At 45.5% G+C, this 19,990-nt stretch overlaps 3 protein-coding genes across 3 annotated transcripts in view; 2 read left to right on the top strand and 1 right to left on the bottom strand.

The window, feature by feature from the left end:
* The window catches only part of SERLADRAFT_408035 (uncharacterized protein), a gene marked incomplete at both ends in the record, with an annotated part of 3,256 nt that extends 857 nt beyond the window's left edge, over positions 1–2,399 (top strand). Inside the window, 10 exons of the mRNA XM_007317834.1 lie at positions 102–212; positions 268–604; positions 737–850; positions 901–1,145; positions 1,176–1,587; positions 1,642–1,658; positions 1,791–1,828; positions 1,856–1,882; positions 2,131–2,219; positions 2,350–2,399. Of these exons, the coding sequence (XP_007317896.1) occupies positions 102–212; positions 268–604; positions 737–850; positions 901–1,145; positions 1,176–1,587; positions 1,642–1,658; positions 1,791–1,828; positions 1,856–1,882; positions 2,131–2,219; positions 2,350–2,399 (1,440 nt within the window). The remainder of the gene's footprint in view (positions 1–101; positions 213–267; positions 605–736; positions 851–900; positions 1,146–1,175; positions 1,588–1,641; positions 1,659–1,790; positions 1,829–1,855; positions 1,883–2,130; positions 2,220–2,349) is intronic.
* Positions 2,400–17,577: 15,178 nt separating this feature from the next.
* On the bottom strand, positions 17,578–18,114 carry SERLADRAFT_388228 (uncharacterized protein; the record flags this gene model as incomplete). The annotated part of the gene is made up of 2 exons (XM_007317833.1): positions 17,578–17,597; positions 17,647–18,114. A coding segment is annotated over one exon (325 nt), but the record flags the coding sequence as incomplete, so codon positions are not given.
* A 668-nt stretch (positions 18,115–18,782) lies between these two features.
* On the top strand, positions 18,783–19,219 carry SERLADRAFT_437502 (uncharacterized protein; the record flags this gene model as incomplete). Its single annotated transcript, XM_007317832.1, has 2 exons — positions 18,783–18,821; positions 18,878–19,219. 2 exons carry the CDS (start codon positions 18,783–18,785, stop codon positions 19,217–19,219), a joined length of 381 nt encoding a protein of 126 aa, XP_007317894.1.
* Positions 19,220–19,990: the final 771 nt, after the last annotated feature.

Below are 19,990 nucleotides of genomic sequence, written 5' to 3'. Positions count from 1 at the left end.
GACCCAGCAAAACGTACGAAACTCCACAGCCTGAGGAGCAAGCTGAGGAAATTCCGGAACAATTAAGGCGCTCAAAAGCAAAATCTTTGACCCGTCTCAAGAGCTATCGATTAGGTTACTTGATTACCCTGGCCCAAGTGAATGGAGTAGTAGTCGATCGTTCGATCACGAAGCCTGTAAAAGCAGATTATGCAAATGCCCTCATACAATGGGTATGCTCCAAGTATTTTGCGTCTATAAAGTCAAGTTCTCACCAAACCTTTCTAGTGGTCGGATGTTTCCACTCGAGTTGAGATCAAGGTGCCTTCCCCGTACCACGAACCAGTCGTAGATTTATCCAAACCCGTGTCACCATCCAACGCGATCATGAATAAGGGTATCCTGAAGGAAATATGGTTCGATATGGCTAACACTATTATCCCCTCCTGGATGACCCGCGCTCCAAGGAATTTGGGTAGTGTTAACCAGGGTTATGTCAAAGCTGACCAGTGGCGTACAGCCTGCACTGTTAATTGTGTTATTTCGTTGATCAGACTTTGGGGACATGCTGAAGCAAGCCAGCGAGAAAAAAACATGCTCGATAACTACTTGGCACTCGTCATTGGTGTGCGCTGGGCAACTATGCGCTCAACGTCGGCATCACATATCCATATCATCCAGCAATCGTTCCATCGGTATCTGACTTCTCTAATATCATTATATTCCTCAAATGTTCTTGTAACAAACCATCACGCAGCACTGCATCTAGTGGAGTGCATGGAGTCATTCGGTCCAGTTCATGGCTGGTGGTCGTTCCCCTTTGAACGGTACATTGGCGTTATGCAGAAAACTAATACGAATAATAAGCTGAGTAAGTACCTTGCTTGTCTAGTAATTGTAGCGAGCTCACTGTGCATCCAGGGGATATGGAACTCACATTCTTCTTATCCTTCTGTCGTGGAAGTAATCTGAAGGCATTAATTTTTGAGAGCAGCCTTCGTGATGGCCTCCGTGACGCTGTGGATCATTTCAAAACACTATTCGAGAAATACTTTGGATCCAATTTTCATGGAACCCTTTTGAATGATTTGCAGACCCTTAGTGCGGCAGAAATCTTGGACGAAGGCACATACGATAGTTCCGCCCTCAGACCACTTTCAAAAGAGGTGTATAGAAAATTATTACATTGTATCCAGCACGAGTCGGCCACACCACAGTACTGTACAGAAGACGATCATACGACGTTAGGAGCGATACCCATAAGTCCCATGGTACAGCAGCGTGATAGGATCACCTTCCGAGGGATCAGTTTCACGACAGGGAAGAAATCCATCGGTGACTCAATGATCCTGTATAAATCTGATCGTGAGGCAGAGGCACACGCAGGAAAAATTGATGGGATTTTCGTTCATTCTCGTGCAGGGACATGCAAAAAAATCACCGATTACTTCATGCTCGTAAAGCCTTTCCGACCATTAACACCTCTCGAAGCTACATTCGACATCTACAGGCAATACCCGCTTCTGGGTGTTCGTTTGTATCATGATGAGTTTCTAACGGAATCAGTCATCATCAAAGGTTCAGACATTGTGAGCCATTTTGCAAGCTGTGAGTATAAACACTATGGCAATGGTGACTTTCCTTCTGGCCGATACCGTGTAGTTCTCTCGTTAGACCGAGTAAGTCCTATAATTCTCATCCATCCCAACAAGATTTAATCCTAGCCAATACAGAATTAAACGTTCATACAAATATTAAATGATACTGTACATAATTGCAATATACTGATATCCCAAAGCTGGCCCCTGCAGGCCTGGCAACGCAAGAACAGTGACATTGAAGGCATCAGGTCAGCTCCTAATCAATGCTCATGCAGACCCCAGTTAGCTCCCAACGATCAGAGGTAAGTGGCAGCGCAGCGAAAGTAGCGCAGCGTGGCCAAGCCGTTACATGAATAAACCTTTGTGAACCAGCCGCGTGACAGCGGGTCGAGTCTTCAATGCTGGAACTTAAAACTGACGATTTGTGAAAGAACCGCCACCTCTCTTCTCTTCTTTGATAAGATGGGAGAAGAAGAACAATCATAGATCTTCGGGCTTTAGCTGCATGCTAGCCTGTCTCCGCCACTTTCGATATTTTGAAACTTGGTAGTATAAAGCCGAAGTCACGACCACACCAGAGCTTAGCGTACAAGGACTGTGATAGTTTGCCTGAGCGGGGCATGTTGCTCACAAATAAAGGTGTGTACTGACATTGGGGCTCTCAGCCTTGATCTCAATAAACCGCCTCGGAACCAAAGGTAATACGTTAGAACAAAGGACAGAACTAATGCATTGAAACAAGTTAGGCTGATACATGATTGAATAATAGAACTCAAGTGGTGTTTGGGCATGCCGTTCACTCACAATCTTAGGCAATAGCAGTACAGCTGTTGCATACCTTGTAATACTTGAATCTGGTGGTTATCGGCCGAACTGATGATCCCGCCAAAAATATTAGGTTCACGCCCATATCCGTGGTAATTCGGAATAGCTACCACGCTTTCTTGCCCGTGGTGCTATACAACATTCTGGTGTAGACACAACCTTATTATGTGTTAGCAGCTAGTGTACTAGGTCTTAGCAGGGTGCTCAGTAGTAGTGTACATTGTAGACATTTAACTCTGGTGATTTACTTGTCAGAGGTCCTTATGAGGTAGAAACCAGAGCCTGAGGTAGCATTGATGACCAATAAAATTTGATCTAGTATGTATATAACATTGATATCATAGACAAGCCTCAGACTTGGAGTACTAGTACTTTGTCCTCGCCAAAAATGTCATCATTGTCCACCGCTAGTCTGCATACAAAGTGAGAACAAAAACTGTAGTACAGGAATCTCCCTAAGCAAGTCACGTGTGGGGACAAGCAGACACGTAGTGTCCATATTGCCGTGTCTGCCAAAGCAATCCAACTCAATGTCACTCAGTCCTGCAAATGTGGCCAATCTACCTTTGTATTTTTGTCTTGCAGTATGAAGGCCATATACTAAATTGACACATTATTGATACCCGGATACCCCATGATACATGACTACCAACTAGAAGCAATTGGGAGCCTTATTGATGGCAGGAATGTGCTGTTTTGTGACTGCTACAGGAACAAGTAAACCAACACTTTCATTTGACTCATGCATGTTATACAGGCTCCCTCCGAATATTTGACACTACACTTGAAGACCAATCGATTATATTGAGTGAAGTGCTACAGTTTAAAGCCTGGTGGTGGTTGGTGGTGGTTGTGAGTTGTTGGAATACTACCTTGGTTGAAAATGAAGCGGAGAAAAATGTTAGGGATTAAGATTAAAGCAAAAGTTTCCAGATTTACTGTTCATTAGTATTGTACCATTAAGTGGTGGTGGATATATATACAACCTGTAGGCAAAACAGGTTGTTGTATGCTCATTTCAACGTTCTGTGACAACACCAACAAGACACAGTCTTGGGGCACTGGAGAACAACGGAAACAACACTCAGAAGAAGAGGAAGAGGTGGGAGTGGTTACCCATTTGGTAGAAACAAGTTAGTTGTTGGTAGACAACAGGAGGACTCGTTGAGTCCTTCCCCATGTATTGCTCCTGTATATATACTAAAATACATAAGGTACTGTACAGTTGTAAATAAAGTTTAAAGTCCGATGTCTAGCATGTGACTGGTCACATGCTAAGTCTAGACACTGCTCAGGTGTTGTGTCACATGGCCATGTGACTTGGAAAAAGTAAAAGTAAAATTACAAAAAGTGAAGCTTAAGTAGGTACTGGTACGTCAATTGTAATACGTTCAACATTAATGAACTTGTGGTAGTACTGCCGCTCCATGTGGCAATACCATTTTTGGAAGGCATGCCATGGATGTTGCATTTGTTTGGCTGCTTGATGGGAAGAGATTCCCATACGATGGTAACTTAGGCGCATTTGGAAGCAGACCATTGATAGAAGGAATGACTGTCTTTCTCCTAAATGGTATGCCTAGGGGAGACTAGTCCACCGCATACATTTTGTTTATTGCTAATAAGGTTTTGTTGTCAGTGTCTGAGTTATTGTCTGAGTTGTTTTCTGAGTTGTTGTCTAATGTCTAAGTTGCTGCTTTCACAGTCTAGCATAGCATCCTCTTCAATAGATCACATGGAAAATCACAGTTCTCTCCATCTTGGTCTTCCAGCTTAAGTCCTAGATGGTTAACAACAATGCTACCCCTTTCATTTGCAATGTACACACCAGTATCCATTCTTTGGTCTTGATCTGTCTGATCCTGAGTTACAGCTAAGTCTTTGCAACTAGCTGATCAATACCACTGATCTCTCATCTCAATTATCTGTGAAAAGCTTGCAAAGCCTCATAATGATTGTCTTTTCCATCATAAGTTGTATGAGCTCTTGTGGAAACCTCAGGGCCAAATGAAGTTCAGGTGCATGGAAAATTATACACCTCTCACACTTCCTTGACAGCCCACAATGAATTACAAAGTTCCCGACAGCCTGGTTAAAACCTCCAGCATGTTGTGGCTGGTTTAATGCTATGGTCCAATGCTACTCAGTTGACATATTCCAGTTCCTCCAAGCTTTGGCCCTTGTATGTCCATTTTGCCAATGAATCAAAATACTATTGCACAAAACCTTCCTGCAATCTTTGTCACTATGCCGCTTATTTTTAGAACACAGGCCAATTTGTACCGATTACATTACTTTCTTTGTCTGTCTTATGCAAACCTTTTGATACAGCTCCCTGACGGCTTCAAAGATTTTGTATCATCTCACACAGGGAACAAGGCACCTAGCAGTGCATTTTTCACTCACTGTCATTGTGAGCTCTTCCATGCTCAATGGGATATCTTGCTTGATGATGAATTCCTTGAGGCTTACAAGCATGGCATTGTCATAAAGTGCTGGGGTATGGAAGCCTATGTTCACTCATCTTCTCTGTGTTTTGGATTCCATTAAGGCCAGCCTCTGTGATACATTAGATATTTTTGTATGATATAACCCCTTTTAACAACCAGTATTTTTTAAAACCAGTTAACAACCATTTCTAGCTATTACCAAGTCTCTACTTTTGGTTGGGACACAATTCAAAGATTTATGACAAACTTATCTGAAATGAAAAGGACGACGGCCCACAATTTTGATGACCTTTTACAGGTATGCACCCCTTCTGGTGATAGTATACCTTAAACATACCACTAATCCTGATGTCTGCTCTAGTGTGCACTCCCAGTTTTGTATGGCCTCCTTACTGAGCCTCATAATACATCAATTTTGAAACTAATATTTTGCATAGCCCATTGGCATGTGCTTGCCAAGCTATGCATGCACACTGACAACACACTCAAGATACTGGAAAAGGTTGCTGTTTCTCTTGGGAAGCAACTTTGATACTTTGTGAAAAAAACATGTTCTGCCTTTTACACCTATGAACTCAAATGTGAAGCTAAGGCACACAAACATTTTCAACTCCAGCAAGCATCAGTTGGCTCAAGCCAGAATCACACTGCCTTAGACAATACCTGCCAATTCAAATTGTTTAATCTGTGTCCTTATAAGGTTCACGCTCTTGGGGATTACCTGGCACAGATTAGACAATTTGGAACAACAGGTCCTTACTCCATGGAACTGGTGAGTTGCAGTGTCATAATTTATATAAATCACTTATATTTTTTTACATGTAGGGTGAGCTTGAACATTATGTAGGTAAGACAAGGTACACCAGGATAAGTTGCAAGATGTTTACACAATAACCCACTCAAATTAAGCATTAGCAAGCACATATATGTCTCATCCAGCAAAAGCTTGCATTATCAACCCAGCATGACCACTTAGAGAAGACAATTATTAAACTTAAACTCTACCACCAAAAAGGAGCCTCTTAAAATATGCCGGTACACTTAAGCTCTTTCTCAAGTCAACAAGCTGGAGATCCAGCTCTCAAGGTCCTTAATCAATCTTATCACTATTCAATAAGGCACTTATATCCTTTTTAGGATTTCATAATAAGCCTCAAAGCACACATCCTCATCCTTCACCACATGCAATCTACAGCTTCAGATGCATCCGACAATAATACTGCACCCCACTTCCCATTATCCGAACAAAACATGGGTGATTCAGCTATTTCTGTGGAAGTTATAATCAAGAATAACAAGTTATATTGTCACAACATCCTTCACATCAACAATACAACTTATGTGTTGGAATTGTCAAGATCAAAGCCTGTTAGCCTTGTTATACAACATTGTGTTGAGTGTTGATATCCAAGGGCTGGTAGCTCAGTTGTTTAGAGCACCGCCATATATAGGCAGGAGGTCCTGGGTTCAATCCCCGGCTGGTCCAATTTGCTTTTCTGTACTCTCTGAGTCCACTGTGGATTATTACATTATGATGTTTGCAGAGTGCAAAATGTCATCAATCCCAAAAACTTGCATTGCAATGTTATGTTATTGTATCATTATGATAATACTGGCACCCAGTCTCATCTATTCTGCTATGCTCGTGTACTGGGAATCTATCATGCTAATATTGTATATGTTGATTTCAGAACCACTGACTATCAATCACATTGAGTAAATTTTTTATTCTTAAGGTGGTACAAACTCGTACACCCAGCATCCAATGGTTGGGCTACTTCTCGGCTTGATATGCTAAATTTGTTCTAATGGCAAAGAGCATGCCTTCGGATTTGTAGACCCCAGCAATGTTCTACAAAACTGTCATATAATACCCTTGTTTTCTAAAGGCATGCTTCACCCCAATTGTATCAGCATATCTCATTTAACATAGGATGTAAGGAATCAATTTTTCTATTGCATTCCCACCATGTCATGATTATCCAACCCATTCCCCATCAATCCTCTCGCCACTGGATTAGAAGTCATGGCTGTGAGGCAACGATAAACTATAACAAAAACTAAACCTATCTCCTTCTGCACTTGCAGGGAGTAAGGGTTCAATGAGCTTGAGGTCGACAGACGCTAGTAAATATAGCGAGTAGAGGACTTTTGAGTGGTAAGCTTCAAAGGTTCTTGTTGAGGAGTAAAGCGGGTAAATTCAGTAATAGAAAACTAAGGAGCCATACATGAATAGGTAAGGCTTTATATAGTGAACTGTCCATTCCTCAGACCGAAAGGAGAATATACGAAAAGTGGTCTGAGGAATCAATCGACCAATAAGAAAAAGGGAGAGTAACTATCGTACGACTTTTAACTTGATTAATCAGCAGGTGAGAGACTTGTACTAATAATAGAGGATTGTCACGCGTGTTCAGGAACCGTATCCTCATGATGAGGTACGATCCTAAATAAGGCGTTATTAGTATTACCAGGCTTTACTGGGGCTTGGAGCTGGTTGGCGAGATGCCTACTACCAGTCCTTACCCAGTGTGCTGGCTGGCTGGGAGCGATACCCAGTCTCTGATCTGTGATATAAAATGGTAGTGATGGTTAAGAAAGCCTGTGAGGGCTATGAGAAGTAGAACGGCAAACGATACCTCTAGCCCTAGAGCCAGAGGTGTAATGGGAAAAGTGTTCGAGAACCAAGACATAGTGAAGATAAGAAAATAATAAAATGGTCCTTACAATGGCCAGTACTCTTTTACTTTTATCTTTCTTTTTCTTATTTTCCTTCCACACTTATATCCTATTATACTTACAATGTAGGAGATTCCTATCCCCGAGAAGGTATCCCAATGATATAGCGCTGACAAAGAGCTATGCATGGGAATACTTCAGTGAGAGATTAATCAGCAATACAGACTGTGATTCAGCACCTTCCCATGGGTTTACTGATCCAGCAATTGTACATCCCTTGCTAAGGACTTCTCCCACACAATCAGTACTTATGATAAATTGTACCATTTTTTCCTTTTTTTTATTGGCTAACTGTTTGGTCAGACCACTCTCCTATTCTTTCCCCCTCCTGGTCTGACCTTCATGGTTTATTATATAAGGAGTAGATATTCAATGTATCATTCCTTAGTTCAATATTAATTTAGATTTGCGCTTATACAGATACTCTTCAATATTAATACCCTGATCTATTGCCTTCTGCAAGGACTTGGCCAGGCATTTGTTATTGTTATCTAGCTTTGTATTTGTTTCCTGACACAGGATAAATTTGACTGGAAATATTACTGTGTTAACAGGTACAACTTTCAGTACCTTAACCCTGTGATTTACTTGACAAAACCGGATAAACCCGGTCTCTGCCAAAGCAGCCATTGTTCTCCATGGAGCATAGCCACCACTCCATGGAGTAACCATTGTTCTCCTAGGAGTCATTATACTGTAGCGAGTAGCACCTCCGACTATAAGTAGTAGGGGGTTTAGTATAGGAATACCTCAGTCGTTTCTATAGCCTCTCGGGCAGCGGCTGAGGTATGTTACATTACATTTATTAGAGATCACCTTAAACTAACATCTATTGTAGTTTCACTTAGTTTTATTAGGTTATGAGCCCTGGTGCGCAAAAGCTACACAGGAAATAATTCTTATTTGAAATGGCAACCTCGGAACCATGACCACAGCACACGATACATCTGCATGTCCAGTTCTCACTGGACCCAACAATTTTCAAATATGGAAACTCCGGATAATCTCAAAGCTACGTCGGGAAAAAGTTCTCCGGGTTGTTACTGGAGAGGAGCTTAAGCCCTCACCAGGAAAACCTACCTCCTCGGAGGATCCTGAGATCACCTGGATACTTAAGGATGAGAAGGCACATGGAATCATCCAGGACCACATCTCTGATGCCCTCCTAATGAGGACTGGAGACCTCACCAGCTCCAAGGAGTTATTTGATAAACTTGTCTCACTCCATCAGACATCCAACATTGCCTCAGCCTTCTATTCATTCCAGCAACTCACCAAATTGTCCTGGGATGGGATATCACCTATCCAGGACCACATTGCGAAGATCCGGACAATTGATTCACACCTCTCCGGAATGAAACTAGGAGTTGATACTGAACTTATGGCCTTTGCTCTTCTTCAATCTTTCCCATGCACTCCTGAATGGCAAATATTTCAGTCATCGGTAATCAACATGATTGAAGAAAATAAACTTACCTTTGATGCAGTTGAGATCCAGATCACTGCAGAAGTTGCACGACAGTCAGGAAAGGCCCCTGGAGGTTCTGAATCAGCACTCAAATACGAGGAGAAGTGGTGTGACTTCCACAAAGTCAAATCACACAACACCTTAGAGTGTCAAACACTTCAGTCAGCTGGAAAAAGTCAAAGGAAAAAGGGAAAAGAAAGACACAAGGATAAAAGAAAAGAGAAGGAAAAGGCAAATACGGCGGAGCAATCATCTGGATTTGACTCTGAGGAGGAAAAAAGTTATATTGCATTGAAACATGTACATATTTCCAAGCCACTTGCTAAACACATTCAAGCTTACCTTGTGTCGGAACCCGATAAGACCAAAACAACAATTATTATTGACTCCGGAGCAACATCCCACATGGTCCCTCACCGCTCCTGGTTTGAGCCAGGAACATACCATGTTCTGCATCCTCCAAGGACAATCAGTTTTGGGGATGAATCCTCTGTAAATGCTATTGGAATTGGAACAGTAATCCTACAAGCAACTGTTGGCAAAAAGGACTACAATATTGCACTATCAAATGTCTTACTTGTGCCAAACTTCAATTTAGCACTCGTCTCTGTCCAGAAATTGTCCAAAACAGGGTTATCAACACTTTTTCCAGCAGGGTCAAACACTTGTGAAGTTCGGAAAAAGGAGGAACTTATCCTCACTGCCTTACACAAGCGAGGACTTTATCACATCCAAGCAAAACCCAAAATCAACCCGGAGTCAGCTTTTGCAGCAGTAGATGTAAATTTATTGCACAGGAGAATGGGACACATTGGAATGGACCGCTTGCAACAAATGGTTACAAAAGGACAGCTCCAGGACATAGACACCCTTACCGGAACCCCGGAGTTTTGTGAACCTTGTGCTTTAGGAAAAATGAAGAAATTACCTTTCAAGTCCACTGGAGGAAACCGAGCCAAGCGCCCCATACAAATTGTGCACACAGATGTTGGAGGACCGATCAAACCAACTTCCAGGGAGGGTTTTTGGTACTGGATTATCATTGTAGATGATTTCTCCAAATTTCCATGGATATACTTCCTAAAACATAAAAGTGAAGCACTGGAACAATACAAGCAATGGAAAGAAGATGTCCAAACATTCTTCCAGACTCATTTGGGAGAAGAAAACTTCACTCCACTGTACACAGAGGAGCGATGGGGGAGGAGAATATACTGGCAATGTATTCAAAAATCAACTCCAAGGAGATGGTGTCATCCAAGAAACTACAGCTGCAGATACTCCGGAACAAAATGGCATTGCAGAACGCATGACATGAATCAGACATTGTCTACATTAGCAACCACTATGCTCCATGATTCCAAGCTCCCAAAGTCATTTTGGGTAGATGCCATGTAAACAGCTGCATATATCACAGCACGCAGCCCAGCATCAGGACTCCATGGAAAGACCCCATATGAAATACTGTTTAAAAGGAGAGTTGATCCAACTTTGTTTCGCCCTTTCGGATGCCAAGCATATGCCTTGATTCCGAAAGACAAAAGGCAAGGGAAGTTTTACTCCAAGGGGCGCAAAGCCATAATGATTGGCTACACACATGGAAAGCAAGCCTACAAACTCCTAGACACTGAAAAATGAACTGTGTTTTCCAGTCGGCATGTCATATTCAATGAATCCGGAAAGGTACAAAAGGACGACACTGCTCCCTGGAACACAGACAATAGCACAGATCAGTGGGAGGGACTCATTCCAGAGAATGCTCACTATCCAGACCAAAAAACATTGGAGGAGGATGATCCTGACCCTTGGATCCGAGATCCAAATGAATTACAAATGGAACCACATCTCCAAGGAGATGTTCCACAAGCAATGGAACCATATCAGCATGAAGATGTTCCGAGAGCAGTGGGGCAATACCTCCGTGGAGACGTTCCGAGAGCAGTGGGAGCATCTGATCAGCTAAGACACCCTCCACAACAGTCTCTACAACCAAGACCTGAACACTGGCCATCTTCAGAACGGAAAGCCAAAGTAGAGTTACAGTCAGTGGGAGGACAGCCCCTCAATATACAGCCAGCTGATGTGGAAAAAGTCCGAATACAGCTAGACAGCCTGTCCATTGGATCAGCTTCTGGAAGGCATACAACACCTCCAAGGAGTCATCCAACACCTCCGAGGTGTGATTCAGGAGTGAGTGGGGCAACAAATACACAAATGTGTCTACTCCCTGGAGTACCTGCACAAGTTCCTAAAAGAGTAGTCATGCCTGCTGAAGTCCTAGGAGTACGCAGAAGCAGTCGCCAGACCCGTCCTGCAGACAAAAACCGAGATTATCAAAGGATTCTAGATGAGGAACAGTCTCGAAAAGAGCAGCATGGCGACTCCATGGAGAAACCTAACACTCCTGAGGTTCATGAAGAAACATCTGATACAGAGGAGACATTCTTTGCTGGAATAGCAAGTACCGGTCCATCTAACACAGACCTTCCAAGGACACTAAAGGAAGCCTTATCACGTCCGGATGGAGAATTATGGAAGTCTGCCTTGGAGGAGGAACTCCTAAGTCTCAATACTAATGCAGTATATGACACTGTTCCACTTCCGAAGGGGGTGAAACCCATCACATCAAAACCTGTGTTCCGGATCAAGTTTGATCAAAACGGAAACATTGAGAGATACAAACCCCGGATTGTTGCACAAGGTTTTACTCAAAGGGAGGGGATTGATTACCAGGAGGTTTTTGCTCCTGTTGCAAACTTAGAGTCAATCCAAATTATTCTAGCCCTGGCAGCAAAGTACAACCTAGAACTTGATCAAATGGACGTATCCACAGCTTATCTCAATGGAGAACTTGAAGAAGAACTGTACATGCTTCCTCCAGGGGGTGTTCCTATCCAACCTGGATACTGCTGGAGATTGAAGAAATCCATCTACGGGTTAAAACAAGCTGGTCGTACATGGAACAAAACTTTTGATCGCAAGCTCCAGGAGCTCAGTTTCACAAGACTAAATGCAGAAACATGTCTCTATGTATTCCGGGACAACAAACAAATATGCTTTGTTGTTGTCTATGTAGATGACCTCCTCCTAGGAGCTTCATCCCGGAAATTCATGGATATCACAAAAGCCAAACTCGAATCCATATTCAAAATGCGGGACCTTGGAGAAGCAAAATACATCCTCGGAATAGAAATCCAACGTGATTGTTCAAACAAAACAATATCCTTATTGCAACGCCAATACATTGACACAGTCCTGGAGTGTACTGGAATGAAGAACTGCAAACCAGTATGGACATCAATGGCCCATGGATCAAAACTCCTTGCAAATGCTCCAGGGGAAGATATTGTGCAACACGAGATGCATATTGAAGGGCGCCAAGTGTCATACCTCTCAATTGTAGGCTCCCTCATGTATGCCATGCTTGGAACCCGCCCAGACATTGCCTACGTTGTTGGAATACTAAGCAGGCATAGCTCAGCTCCAAGGAGCCATCACTGGGAAGCTGCAAAATGTGTCCTCCAATATCTGAAAGCAACCAGGGACATGGAACTACGATATGATGGCACAGATGTCTCCATGGACATGGATTTCTATGGATATTCAGATGCAGATTGGTCTGGAGACCCAGACACGTCTCAATCAACATCAGGGTTTGTCTTTATCACCATCCGAGGAGCAACCTCCTGGACAAGCAAAAGACAAAGCATGGTCGCTTTATCCTCCACGGAGTCAGAGTACATTAGATTGAGCAATGCTGGACAACACCTTGCATGGCTTCAGACATTTTTTGAAGAAATTGGACATGCTCAAAATGGATCTACAACATTGCACTGTGACAATCAAGCAGCTATCATTCTTACACGAGATCTGCAGTTCCGTGCTCGCACAAAACATATTCAACGCAAATATCATTTCATCCGAGATGACTTAGTATCAAAGGGAGAGGCAGTAATCAGATATGTTCCTACAGGAGATATGGTTGCAGACATTCTCACTAAACCCCTCACTCACGAAAAACACTGGAAATTCTCTAAAGCTATGGGATCACGGTTGCACTGAAGTGGGAGTGACAAAACCGGATAAACCCGGTCTCTGCCAAAGCAGCCATTGTTCTCCATGGAGCATATCATTAGAGCCTTAGAGCACTGGCAGCACTACTTAGAAGGTGCTAGGCACCAATTTGAAATCTGGACCGATCATAAAAATCTGGAGTATTTTATGACGGCCCGAGACTTGAACCAAAGGCAGGCTCGCTATGTGGTGTACTTGTCAAGGTTTAATTATAAATTAATTCATAAGCCAGGAAGCTCTGTGGGGAAAGCAGACACTTTGTCCAGAAGAGAGGATCATGCCAACGGCATCGAAGATGATAACAAAGGTGTTACCCTGATAGACCAATCAAGGGTTGCCAATGTTAGAATCGGGCAGGATTCCGATCTTCTGGAAGACTTCAAGAAAAACATCTCCTCAGAAAAGAAGGCGCGCCTTGATGGCAATGAAAACTATTTATGGGAAGACGGACTCTTCCATTTTAAAGACAAAATCTATGTGCCTGAGTCCGCAAGGATCAAGGCAATAGATAGACATCATGACACTCCAGTGGCTGGGCACCCTGGGTGGCAACGAACAATGGAGTTGATCTCCAGAAACTATATGTGGCTTGGCATGGTCAAAGACCTATAGGAATATGTAAAATCCTGTCTGAGATGTGCCATGGCAAAGAATTCTCACCAACCGCCAGCCGGTAAACTTATGCCGAATCCGATACCAGCTGGTCCCTGGCAAGATATATCGGTTGATTTCACAACAGATCTGCCCGAGTCAAATGGGTATGATTCAGTAATGGTGGTAGTAGATCGCTTCTCCAAAGAAGTGGTATTCATACCCACCAATAAAACCATTACTGCCGCTCGTACAGCAGATTTATTTAAAGATTTTGTATGGTCTATCCATGGGTTACCAGAAATGGTTATCTCCGATAGAGGGCCACAATTTGCTAGCAAATTTACAAAAGAGTTATGCCGGATGCTGGGCATCAAACCTAAGTTATCAACGGTGTTCCATCCGCAGACCGATGGACAAACGGAGAGACTCAACCAGGAGTTGAAGCAATACCTCCGTATATTTATTAATGACAGGCAGACGGATTGGGCCAAGTGGCTAAAGATAGCCCAGTTCTCTTATAATATCAAACAGTCGTCGGCTACAGGAAAGGCACCATTCGAGGTTACTAGATCGTACCTCCCCAGAATGGGTGTAGAACCTGGTAAAAGCAAGAACGAGGCTGCTGGGAACATGGCCAAAGACATGAAGTCTGTCTTGGACAAAACGCGCAAGGCGCTATTGTAACAACCAAGAGTTAGTTACTCTGGCGCACACAGAAACACACTATAAGGAAGATGATGAGGGAGTGGTTACCCCTTAGGCTGCAGAGAGTTTGTTGGTTAACAACAGGAGGACTCGCTGAGGAGTCTCCTTGGTCTATTGGTGTAACAACCAAGAGTTAGTTACTCCGGCGCACACAGGAACACACTATAGAGGAAATGAAGAGGGAGTGGTTACCCCTCAAGATGCAGAGAGTTTGTTGGTATACAACAGGAGGACTCGCTGAGGAGTCTCCTGGATCTATTGGGGTATATATACTAATACAGAGTGTTTGTACTTATGTACTGTACAGTTGATAAAGTCAGTGGCTGATGATGTCATGGGGCCTAGCCCGCATGACCAGCTCCACTGTGTGAGAGAGTTGTATCTAAAATAAGAAGAAGGCAACGCGGCGTGAGAAAGAGGAGTTTGAACAAAAGGGGAAGTGCCGTGTGGCACCATGTGTGAAAGCTAAAGTATACAAGGTCAAAGCGGAGAATGAAAATGAAGGAAAGGTCCGAAAATTGTGTTATCGTAACACATAGTTCTTTTGTAAATTTGCTAGCAAACCAAGGTCCCCCCATCAGAAAGGACTATCTCTGGTAATCCATAGACAGATGATATAAGATCTTTAAATAAGTCTGCCATACCCATGGCTGTGATAGTCTTGTTTGTGTGTATGAACACACCTTCTTTGGAGACATGGTCCAGTAAGTCATACTCATACTCCTACAGAGCAGGTCTGAGCTATGCCTCACACATTGTTTCACTGTTACTTGACTCTTAGTATCCTGGACACAGCTCACTCAATGCACTCTTTTTCAAGGCATGTTCCGGATCATTAACCAGTCTTTCAACTCGAGCAACATCATTGTATTCATCTCGCACTAAGACAGAACTTTGAATGTGAAAGTACATGGCCTCTCTCACACTTTCGGATGATTCCGTCTATGGTTTGAATCATGTGACTGCATGACCTTGACTCACTCTTTGCATCCATAGTACCGCACATTGCAAGTCTGTTGTGGCTGCTCTTTCTTCATGCGCATGGCTTACTTTCGCTCTCGTACATGACGTTGCGACCTCATGGTGTCTTGATTACTGGATTTATCTTCAAAACTCCCAACACGCTGAAATTCAAAAGTGCCTGCCAATACCGTTCCTCATTTTCTCGCTATTATACACCCCATCTCATACTCGCCACTATACATATACAAAAATGATAACTATAAGCGCCAACAGGAAGGGGGGGGGAGTAATAATCCTACAACCGATTCTTTGAATGATGCAGAGCTGGGATGAGAAAGCTTGAAAAAATAAATAGTCCGTCTATAAGTCAATCGTTACAATTCTCTATGGGTGCCCAAAACAGTCTATGGATGATGAGGTTAATAATAAAAAATAGAGAGAGAAAGAAAAAGAGAGAGGGAGAGGGAGGGAGAAAATCGATGATGCCCGTGCCATACTCATACAACAGGACCTTGAAGAAAAAGAAGGAAAAAAAGATAACAGAGACGAGAAGATCATGCAGGGCAGCGAACGCATTCCGCCAACCAACCAACCCGCTCACCTCACCGCGACCCCGCCGCCTGACGCGGGCTCGGCCGGCGCAAATTGATGGAGAGCTGGCCCGACGGCGATGTCCCCTCCGCCTCCCTCAACGACGCCTCCTCATACGACGGCAAGCCCCTCATACTCGTCAACGGCGGTACACCCCCAATAAACCCCCTCGACGCAATCCCATAATCCGGCACCTCCGTAAACGCGCGATGCCACATCAGCGCGTCCGACGTCGGCGCCCCTGCCCCCGCGTCGGCTGGAGGCGTCAGCGGCGCTGGGGGCCGGCGGTAGTAGCTGTGCGCGTGGTCCGAGTTGTTGCTCGAGGTGAGCCCGGCGATGTTGGACAGCGAAGAGGAGCGGGAGGAGAGCCAGCCGGGCGAGGTGAGCGAGGACGAGAAGGGTTTCATCGCGTTGGTGAACAGGCCCGGCAAGTTCCTGCTCGCTTGGCTTCCGCCGTGGATGAAGGTCTGGGGCGCGCCGCCGCCGATGCCGATGGTGGGCGATGCGGCGCTGGGGTGGTGGTGATGCCGTTCGGGGCTGGGAGCGCGACTGGGCAGCCGGCTTGGGCGTCGGGAGATGGGCGTGCTGGGGGGCTGGCTCGTGGGATCCGAATGCACCGGCGAGTGGCCATTCGGCTCTGGGTGGGGCGTAGGCGCCTCGTTCGACAAGGAGAGCAACAGCTCCGAGTTCACCCAGTCCAGAGGCGTGCTCATCCCCGACGTGGGCACGTGCGGGAGCTGCGACGACAAGGGGTGGGCCTGCAGCGGCGACGAGGCGCCCGAGGGCGTCCACATCCCCGTGAAGGGCTGCATCTCGCTCACGTGCGTCGGACTAAGCCCGCTGTGAACCCAGGGATTGGACACGCGCATGGTGGCAGCATCAGGAAGGTACATGTTCGCAACGCGATCGCGGATATGCGCAGGATAGCTCGGAAGCTCCATGTCGTGTGAGTCTTCCTCAGGGACCTCCGATATTCCAAGCACGATGCGGCGAGTGGCTGCAGTATTGGAGCGAGCGGAGTCTAGAAGGCGGTGATCTAGAATGTGGAGGGGGAGGGAACATCGAAGCTCGGAAGTGTGGCCGTCAAGGTTGCTGATGAGAATGCTCCAGCGGACGCGGTGAGAGACGATGATGGGTTCTTGAGTGTGGGTAGGCGTGGCAGAGTGGGGGACGGTGAGGCTGATGGAAGTGACGACATCCTCGTTTGAGTCCTGCTCCTCTTGGGAGTTGGACTCACTACTCGACGATGAAGCGGTGGCTGAGCCTGTCATTGCCGACATTGAAAAAGCTCCGACTCCACCATCACTCGAGGTTGATGTTCTTCCGCTAGGGGAAGAATCTTGGGCCAAACCAGTCAACGAGCCAGAACTGAGTGTACGATGCTCATTTGAGAGACCAGGGGTGGCAGGCGTAGAAGATGAATAGGTGTACGAGACCGATCCGTAAGGTCCATGAAGCAAAGGCACGCGTGTTCTATGATGGTGTTCAATCATCAGCACCGCCTTTCCATTAACAATCTCATGTTTGGCTGTGGCGACACTACGGGTATGCTCCTGCGAGGCAGCGCGGCCATACAACTTTGTGATTTCGTTGATGGCGGTCACGACGGTGAGTACGCGAACCCCTTTGGCAAGGGGTGAAAACTTGACGATGGCAGTTAGTTTGTCGCCAATTGCCCAAGCTTTGTGGGGAATCATGATGGAATACATGAGTTTTTCTGGCCAGGTGTTTTCGATTTCGAGAGTTTGTTGGTATTCCAGTGCCTCTGGAGCGAAGGATCGCATGATAGAGATGGGAATGGCTGTTTGTAAATTGTGGGATAGTCCTGGGCGGACTGCCACTGCGCGAAGTTTGTACATGACTGAAGCACCACCGTAGGCAGTGGTGGAGATGCTAGAGGGAAGGGAGCCACCTAGCTGGAGTTGGAAGGGGAAGAGATGGCGGCCGGCCTTGAGAGTGTGGCTGTGGCGTTTTTCGCCCTCGAGAAAGGTCCAGTCGTGGTTACATATGATATACATTGGATGAGAGGAGTTGAGTGAAAGGCTGGACGAGGGATGAAGGTGAGTGGTGGTAGAGCTGTTGGAGAACAAAGAGTACGTACGGCTCATTGGGAGGGGCGGGGAGTCTGGCTTTCCCTCTGAACTGGAGATTGATCTCTTTGATGGAGGTGGACTCTGTGAGGTAGAGGGCGACGTGACCGGAGAGGAGGGCTGATTCGACGTCTACGCCTGTGCCCTTGAGGGAGAGACAGTTTGAGCTGACGATGATATCGATGTAAGGCTTTGTGTCTTTCTCCCTGGACATGTCTTGGTCTTGGGGTGGGTGAGAAGAGGGGCCGGAAGAGAAGGTCTGCAAGGCAGCATGGAGAGCGGTAGAAAGGTGGTCTACGTCTGCGGAGTTATTATGTTCGCGTGAGGGGGAGGGGGGGCGAGTAAGAGGAAAGGCCATGATGGGAGAGAAGACAAAGGGAGGAGAAGAATGGAAGGGAGACGGATTGGGTGGGATGTTAGGTTGACTCACTGGTTCATACGGGGATCGATATGCTCGCTGGGCTGCAGCGTGGTGTGGTGCGAGCCAGGAATAGGTGCCCTATAACTGTTTCTCAATAAAGTTGGAATATATCGCAAGAAACACATTCTTTATACCTCTTTTCGTCCGAACAGAACCGGCGGGTAAAACATACCTCTCTCTGTCCCCCGGCTGCCCACGGCCCGTGTCCTTCCTCTCCTGGCCCCTCCTCCGCCACACCCTCTTTATTTTCCATACTGTCGAGATATCGCTAAACTAATAAGCATGGCCTCGCCGCGGTCCGGTTCACATCTTACGACAATTGTTCGTTCCGATTGCATCCTCAAGATAACATCGGCCACTCTCCGCGGCTGCCTCAGCGGCTCACTTACCGCATTCTCCCCCTCACCCGGTCTCTCAGCGTGTTACGAAGCCCTTCCTCTTCTCAAACCGGTGCACTCTCTGATGCCAGGATCAATACCACCAACGTTCAATTCCTGCCGAACACTCCAGCCGTTCCCGGAACTGCCTTGAAAAATTCAATTTCGCTCTCCTCCGGCTTTTGCCCTCTTTTGTCCCTTTTCGTTGGCGAAACGCTTTTCCAGCTCACCAATGCCATCCTCTATTACTCCCGATCCATCCACCTTATCACAGGTGGCGAGCATTGTCTCGACCCTTTCCGCAACCGTTCCCTCTCGACTCCGACTCCTCTCTATATTTGACTCCCTTTTCCACGCGGTCCCTGTATCCTTCCAAGGGAATCCAGCAGCTACCGATTGCCAAACATGCCAGCTGTCTCATATCCGACAGCCCTCCCCACGCCTCAATCCCAAAAACTCGTCCGATTTCAAAAATCCTAATCACAAAGCATCAGCTAATCACACGCTGCACAACTTTAGCATTCTGCACAATCGCACAGGTCATGTCTCGTCTCATTGTAGCAGGGTGCAGTCGCTCAAAAATGGAAGTTGCGAACACCGACACCTTGCACCCCGTTTCCACTTGCTTTTCCCGTCAAACCTTTTGCTTGTTTACCGGAATAGCTTTTTACAGGCGAATTTCTTCCATTTCCTTTGCCCGTTGCTCGTCCATTATATTACCTTATTCTATCGTGCATGCTGATCGTGACGCAGGCAACGTTATCTCCTGAGAACATCCGACACTCATCGATCGCTACATTATCTATATCCATTTATTTCCCCTCGGCTCCGCTCCTCCGTTGTCCTTCAGGGCTGACCCTCACCGCTTTCACCATCACCATCATTGCACTGAGGCTTTCAAGGACGCCACCTACCTCTCACCTTTCTCCGTTATCGCCATCAAACAATACAAAAAGCGCCCCTGATCGATTTCTTCCAGAACCCTCAAGTCTCCATCTTCATGATAAGATGAGGCTATACGAGCCCAAGATCTATTTTACCTCGCCTTCCTTATCTCACATAACCGCATTCAGCCACATAAAAAAATCCGGTTTTTGAACGTTCGATCACCAA

Source organism: Serpula lacrymans, assembly GCF_000218685.1.
Source record: "Serpula lacrymans var. lacrymans S7.9 unplaced genomic scaffold SERLAscaffold_6, whole genome shotgun sequence".
Taxonomy (NCBI): domain Eukaryota; kingdom Fungi; phylum Basidiomycota; class Agaricomycetes; order Boletales; family Serpulaceae; genus Serpula; species Serpula lacrymans.
The sequence above is the reverse complement of the archived record's forward strand: the minus strand, read 5'-3'. Positions and strand labels throughout refer to the sequence as shown.